The sequence below is a fragment of the Vigna unguiculata genome, chromosome 7 (genome assembly GCF_004118075.2).
Source record: "Vigna unguiculata cultivar IT97K-499-35 chromosome 7, ASM411807v1, whole genome shotgun sequence".
In the NCBI taxonomy this organism is placed as follows: domain Eukaryota; kingdom Viridiplantae; phylum Streptophyta; class Magnoliopsida; order Fabales; family Fabaceae; genus Vigna; species Vigna unguiculata.
This window is the reverse complement of record NC_040285.1, coordinates 14408845-14416817: the sequence shown is the minus strand read 5'-3', so window position 1 is coordinate 14416817 and position 7973 is coordinate 14408845. Positions and strand designations below refer to the sequence as shown.

The 7973-nt window shown below is 36.5% G+C and overlaps 1 protein-coding gene across 1 annotated transcript; it reads left to right on the top strand.

Moving 5' to 3' along the window:
* Positions 1-6756: 6756 nt before the first annotated feature.
* LOC114191196 lies at positions 6757-7188 on the top strand. The gene has a single exon (XM_028080376.1). The coding sequence runs from the start codon at positions 6757-6759 to the stop codon at positions 7186-7188; it is 432 nt and encodes a 143-aa protein (XP_027936177.1).
* The last annotated feature ends 785 nt before the right edge of the window (positions 7189-7973 follow it).

Sequence of the window (7973 nt, the reverse complement as noted above, 5' to 3'; positions counted from 1 at the left end):
CTTTATTGGTAGCTGATACTGGATGACTTTTTGTAGTTGATGAAGAACTAAACAGTTCATGAATGTCAAAAAATCAGACTTTGTTATTTTACATTGGATAGACCATGTTGTAGTTATTTTACATTGTTAATTTCACGAATGTGAAAAAATGAGGAAGAATTTATAGACTTTGTTATTTGTGACTTAATAGTTCTAATAATGAATGGTAATGGACTCTAGTTTTAACGCTTAGAAATTACTGATAAATTTTGGCAAACTCAAGTGTTTCAAACTAATTGGCAGAAATTGAAATGAATAAACCTGAAAGACAACAATCACTGGTACAAGTTACCTCAAACATTAATACCAAGTGTTTCAAATTCTCTTATCATTCGTTAATACCATTATCAGAAATACAAAACACTTCCCTACAAAAGTATCCTCAAACATTCTTAACCCTTCAAGTTTAATACATAAGTAATCACTGCTACAAGTAATAAGTACGAAACTAATTACAATTAACTTTGAACAACAACATGAACACCATTACAATTGTTGAGGCCCATGATATAAAAAATAAAAATAGCAAGAATGTCCCAATTTTTTTCTCTTGTTGCAATTTCCTCTTCAACTTCTCATTTTTCTTAACCTGGTCTAGTATAACTTTCTCCCTTTCCAAACAAACTTCATCTTCTTCACCTCCTTTTCCACCTTCAACTCTTTTTCCACCACTAATTTCAAATTTAGATTCTTTCCCTTGAAATTCATATTCCTCGTCATCAACCCATTCAAAGTAATTATAATGTGAATTGGTCTACAAAAAAAATGCAACCATTACCATAGAAACAAAATCAACATCCAGTAAAAGTGACGGAATTTCCCACTTACAACCCAATTTCTACATCTCCAAAATAATCTGCCTTTGTTTTTCACAGTAGTTGCCTTTAGGAGCAACAATCTTTCCCTACAGCCACAGACTTTGGATGATATTTCTGAAGATGACACACAACTTTGCGATATTTTTGAACCATTATTCCTTTGCATACAATGAAAGCCTTTGCTACCATTCTTCATCAGTGAACAACGCAATAAAAACCTCAATGTTGTTGCCAAAGTTTGCCCCACACCAAGACGTTATGCAGAAGTTCCTCAACACACCGATCCCCAATTATGAAATTTTAATTTTACGGTTTGAAAAATTACCCAATCCCCTCTTTTAAGTCACTCAAAATATTAAAATCACGTGTTCAGTGTAACTTAAGACAACTCTAAACGGGATCCAGACGTGGCAATCTGTTTGTCAGGTGTCAAACACAACTAACAGCATCCAAAAATGAGGACCAATTCCAATCGTTTCAAAACGTGAGGGACCAAAATAAAGCAAACGTTAGTTGGGGGACAAAAAACAAAATCGCCCAATACTTGAGGGACGAAATACATAATTAACCTTTATTATCATTATTATTATTATTATTATTATTATAATAGTTAGACACATATTTTACTTTTGTTTACTACCGGAATATATCTAAATTGTTTGTAATTTTTATTTATTATGTTGTTTATTTATCTATACATCTGAGTATTACTTGAATTCAAATAAGTATTTACAAAAGCAGTAAACTAATAAAATTGAAATTATTTTTTTTTATGAAAAATTATTTAAATTTAAAAAATAATAATTAAAAAGATAAAATTCAAAAAACAAAAATAGGTCACTAAAGATGTGTATCTCTTTACATATTTGTAGTTGTTATATTATTATTATCATTTTTATTACAAGATATTATTATAGCGATATTATTATTATTATTATTAGTAGTAGTAGTATAGTAGTACAGTGAAATACACATTTTATTTTTATTTAATACGGGTTCACATATCAATTATATGTATTTTTTATTTGTTTTGTTATTAATTTATCTTTAAATCTTTGAACTCAAAACATAGTTACTAAAATTAGTAATTAATAGAACTGAAACATAACTTTTTTATAATGATAATTATATTGAATTTATAATAATTACTATAGTGATAATTATAATGCTAATTATATTGCTATAGTGGTATTATTATTATTATCATTATTATTACGAGGTATTATTATTTTTATTACTATTGTTATTAGTAATTTTATCACTATGAGATATTATTACAATGATATTATTATTATTATTATTATTATAGTTAAACACACATTTTGCTTTTATTTATTACGAGAGCATATATCAATTACTTGCACTTTTTATTTGTTTTGTTGTTGATTTATCTCAACATCGAAGTAATTTTTTGAATTTAAAAATTAATTACTAAAATTAGTAAAATGATAAAACTAGAAAATAACTTTTTTTATATGAATAATTATTTAAATTTAAAAAATAATAGTTAAGAGGATAAATTTATAAAAATAAAAGATGACACCAAAATATGTATTTTTTTATATATAGTTATAAATTATTGTTGTTAACATTAGCATTAGTATTAACATTGGCTTAAATAGTAGTTTGGTCCTAGTTTTTGTTTGATTTTTTCAATGTGGTCCTACTTTTGATTTTTTTGTTCAATTTGGTCCTAATATTGGTAAATTTTTTTCAATTTGTTCCTTTTCGCTAACACCGTTAAAATAGTTAACGGATGTGAACAGTAACCCCCATGTGTCATTTTGTGATTTTTTTGATTTTTTTGATTTGTTTTTATTTTAAAAAAAATGTACACGTGTCAAGCCCATATCATGCCACGTGTCATTTTTGTGATTTTTTAAATTTTTTAATTTTTTTTAATTTAAAAAAATGCATGTGTCAAGCTAATATCATGCCACATGTCAGAGTCAGTTTTTTATATTCAATTTGGTCCCAATATTCGTTAATTATTTTCAATTTGGTCCTAATTCTTTTTTTAAAATTTAGCATTTTTGTTCCTCTCCAAATTGAGACAAAATTTAATTTGTATATATTAAAATGAATATTTTTGTTAAATATTTTTAATATAAAACTAGGAGACTGGCCCGTGCGTATGCACGGATTGTATTTTTTATTTATTTTGTATATTAAGTAATAAAATATTATGTAATGAAATATCATGAAAATTATGTTATATTGTTGTAAATGTTGTTATTAAAGTAATAAAGTAGTAAGTAGTAAATCTAAATGATGTAATAATAATTTCAGTTTTAAGTATAATAAATAAAATTGATATTAAATATAGTGCAGTTAATTAATTTTACGAAATAATTATAATAGCTTGTGACCAAAGTAAAAATGACAAATAAACTCGTTTGTCGTGGATATTGCCTGAACCCGTACCCGTTTTGACGGGAATTCCAGCATTGACTGGGTATGGGTATGGATATGTGGATGTACATATTTGTCCCGTCCTCGTCCTCATACCCATCAAAATACTACGTAATATAAAAAATTTATCTTTTTTATTCTATTATTATTATTATTTCATTTGAAGAACTATTTAGTTTCGCTAAAACAATTTTTGTTATTTCTAAAACATTGGTTATGTTGATATTTAAAAAGTTTTTTTAGATCCCTAAAGTATTTTTCATTTTATCATTCAATGGTCTCTCAAATTGTTTTTAAGACGCACAGTTGATAAATTTTTAATATTTTTATTTTCATAATGTAAAATATTATTTTGATATATTTTATATAATTATCTTTTATATTTTAACTTATTATCATACTAAAATGAATATTTTAACTTATTATCTTCAATATATTAAAATGAATATTTTTGTTAAATATTTTTAAAATAGAATTAGAGTTAATTTAAAATTAAAACGAAAAAAAAACTAATAACACCATTAATTTAAAATTTTAAGAGGTTAAAAATATTTAATTTTAAACCAACTCTAATTTTAATGAAAAATATTTAATAAAAATATGTATTTTAATAAGAATTGTAAAGCCCATTTATTTCGCTGCCCTAATAACTAAGGGACTGCCCCAATCTGTTGGGCCTAAGGCCAGCCCAAGAAGTGCCCAAAACACCTAAACCTAACCCTAACGCCTCATTCTTCTAATTTTCAGAGAAGATTGTTCCCCCACCCCCTTGCAGTTGAACGTAGAGCTCTGCTAAGACATTCTCTGAGCAACCGTTGTTTCACTCTAAGGTCTCATTTGGTTTTACTGCGCTGGTTTGGGTCGCCGTGTCTTCCCCTTCTCAGTGAACTTCAGTGCTCCCATTCAAGGTAAAGGAAGCTAAACTTCATGCTTTTGATTTACTGTTGGTGTGCTTTGGTCCTGTTTCGTGTTTTGGTGATAGTATGTTGTTTCTGATGGTACGAAAATGCTTTGGGTGTTGTTGTGAGCGAGTCCCTGATTGAATATGCGTGGTTCAGTGGTGAGTACTGATATACTCACCCAGGCGAGCCCATATCGCCCAGGCGAGAATAACAGGAACTCGCCCAGTTTTTCTGCTCGAGCGCTCGCCTAGGCGAGGGGCTGTGTTTTGAGCGACGAGCGAGACAGCCTCGCCTAAGCGAGAGCTCGCGAAATTCTCTAGGAGCCACTGTTGCAGTCTTGCCTAAGCGAGAGTCTCCTGCTTGAGCGAGAGCACTCTTCTCGCCTGAGCGAGGACTCCAACTTGAGCGAGACCTCTTTTGGGTTTTTGCTATGCTTTGTTTCATGAATGTTGATGGTTGTTTGATTGGCTGGTTCGTTGACTTATTATGTACAAAGGGGGTGGATATGCATGTACTATGTATGTATGGGGGAGAATAAATGAATTGGAAATGAGCTTGGCATGAGATATATTTGATGGTTGATCACTTATACTAAATGACATGTTAATGGTATGCGTAGGAACTTCATGATTGATTGATAATGTATGAGTAAGGTTTATGTAGGACATAATTCCACGAAGGCACGTGGTGGTGTCTCTTGTAAGGGTATAATTCCGCGAAGGCCTCGTGGTGACGCCTCACTGCTAGGACGTAATTCCACTGTCTCGTGGTGGTGCCTCAATGAGCGTATCCAGATAGTCAAGTTTTGGTGTCTTATATGGTTTTGGTGCCTCATATATGGATGTCTGCCATTTATGCCCGAATATGAAATTGTATGTTGAGTGTATGATATGAGAACTTTTCACTAGCTTACCCTTTGCTTGTTTGTATGATTGTGTGTGGTTTCTTCCTTTGCGATGATCATCAACCTTGTTGATGTGAGTAGATGTGAGAACCTCTGGCAGTGGTAATAATAGAGATGCTGCGGTTTGATGATATCTTGGGCGACTATCAGGCTCATTATGGGGGCCTCAGCGTTGGAGTTTAGTAGTAGTAGTAGTTTCTCTCGCTCTTGGCGAGTTTTTGTATCTCGTTTAGGCCTGTGGAGCCTCTTCCTTTTTGTTATGGATATGTTGGGGTACTGTGTACGTCATATTCCGTCTTTCCGCACTCTCTGGATATGTAATATATGTGGCGTTTATTTAAATTGATGTTATCTATTTAATTGGGATGTTACATTTATGGTATCAGAGCGGTCGACCCTTAGGATCTATGGTCTAGTGTGCCTGTTACACTTTGTGTTGCTAGCTAAGCTCTCAGATAATCAAGTCTAACTCTTATTTTTCTTGTGTGCCAGTGACATGGCACCTCAACGTAGGAACTCTCAGCCTTCTCAGGGTGACGCACCAGACATCGCCAGGGCGATAGAAGCGATGGTGGCTGCTATGGCATAATAGAGTATTGCAATGATGCAACAACATGAAGCATCCATGCAGCGACATGCGGCCTCACTTGAGCACCAGCAGCAGCTGGTTGTGCAACAGATGGAAGTTGTTAGGGTGGCTGTTGAGGATGCTCACCGTCAACACATGGAGGCCCTCCGTCAGTGGGAGGAAAATAGGACCAATACCCCTGTCCATGGTCCTGAACCGAGACCTCTCCATCGGGAATGGAGTTTGGAAGACTTTCTGAAGCACCATCCGACTAAGTTTAATGGGAAGACCGGTTTAGATGTCGCAGATCAGTGGTTGAAGGACATTGAGAGGATTTTTGATGCTAAGATGTGCCCCGAGAAGAGTAGATTGGCCTTCGCGGTGTACATGCTCACGGGTGAGGCTAAGCACTGGTGGATCAGTATGAAGTCCATCATGGAAGAGAGGCAGGAACCAGTTACTTGGGAGGTCTTTAGGAGAAAGTTTCTCTTCGAGTACTTCCCCGACAGCGTCAAATATGCTAAAGAGGTGGAGTTTCTGCAGTTGACTCAAGGAAGCAATTATGTAGCTGAGTATGCGGAAAAGTTCAAGCATCTCAGTCGTTTCTACACCATGCCGCTGGATGAAGAGTGTCGATGCAGGAAATTCGAGAACGGTCTCCGTGGAGATCTTCGGCTGATGGTGGCCCCACTATCCATCAAGGACTTTGCAACCTTGGTGGAGAAGGCTAGGGTTATGGAGAAGATGAAAGTGGAAGTGGAAACTCAGCACTCACACCAGCAGAGAGTGGGGGGACCATCTGGGTCCAGGCATAGGCACGAGGAGAGGAGGAAACCCTATACTAGGCCTCATTCCCAGTCTCAGGGGTCTAGGGAATCCTCTTCTCAGTAGGGCAAGATTCAGTGCTATCAGTGTGGGGGACCGCACAAGAGGAATATTTGCCCTCAACTTGCAGGCTTCAAGAGGTGCGACAATTGTGGCAAGGAAGGCCACTTCGGCAAAGATTACCCCACCCTCGTGTGGACGGTGACGCGTACCCTGGTTCCAGCCCCAACCCAGAATCAACAGAGGAGGGGAGGCAACATGCCTCAAGCATCGGGCAAAGTGTACGCCATGACTGGAGCGGAGGTAGCAGGCTCAGGTAACCTTGTCATGGGTCGTTGTGTGATTGTTGGTAAATCTACATGTGTATTGTATGACTCTGGAGCGACACACTCTTTTGTGTCTGAAACTTGTGTGAAAAGGTTGGGTTTGCCGGTTTGTGAACTACAGTGTGACCTTGTGGTATCTACTCCGACATCAGGATTGGTCAGGACATCCTTCTTGTGTGCTAGGGATCCAATGGAGGTAGAAGGACGCAGGTACAAAGTGAATCTGATTTGCCTACCTCTACAGGAGTTGGAAGTGATTCTAGGAATGGATTGGCTCTCCGCCAATCGTATCCTTATAGACTGCCGAGAAAAGAGGCTGTTATTTCCCAACTCAGAGGAGCCTAAGTTGTTATCATCTCACGGGGCTGGGAAGGAGCTACAGGACGATGCTTAGTGTTTCTTGATCCTTACACGCTTGGAGGTGGAGGGAGAGGAGATGAAGTCTGTTATACCGGTGGTACAAGAATTTGAAGACGTGTTCCCAGAGGAAGTGCCGGGATTACCCCCTAGTAGAGAAGTGGAGTTTTTGATTGATTTGGTACCTGGAACCGGGCCCGTGTCGATGGCTCCATATCATATGGCTCCGACAGAGTTGGTGGAACTCAAGAAGCAGATAGAAGATTTACTGGAGAAGTAGTTCATCCGACCCAATACCTCGCCTTGGGGAGCACCGGTACTGTTGGTGAAGGAGAAAGATGGGGATTCACGGCTGTGTGTAGACTACAAACAACTGAACAAGATGACCATCAAGAACAAGTATCCCCTTTTCGAGAATAGATGACTTGATGGATCAGCTGCATGGGTCAGCGGTATTCTCAAAGATTGACTTACGGTCGGGTTCTCATCAAATTTTGGTGAAGGCGGATGATGTACAGAAGACGACCTTCAGGTCCTGGTATGGACACTACGAGTATGTGGTCATGCCTTTTGGTGTGACCAATGCTCCAACGGTGTTTATGGACTACATGAACCAGATATTCAGACCGTTCCTAGATAAGTTTGTCGTAGTCTTCATAGACGACAACCTTATCTATTCCAGGACTCAAGAAGAGTATGCCGAGCACCTGAGGCTAGTGCTAGGTATTCTGAGGGAGAAGCAACTATATGCTAAACTGTCCAAGTGTGAATTCTGGATGGATGAAGTGCAATTCTTAGGGCATGTGATATCCGCCCAGGGGA

What these genes read in the sequence shown, in the direction of transcription:
- LOC114191196 (XM_028080376.1), top strand. Translation starts at nt 6,757, where the DNA reads ATGACTGGAGCGGAGGTAGCAGGCTCAGGTAACCTTGTCATGGGTCGT.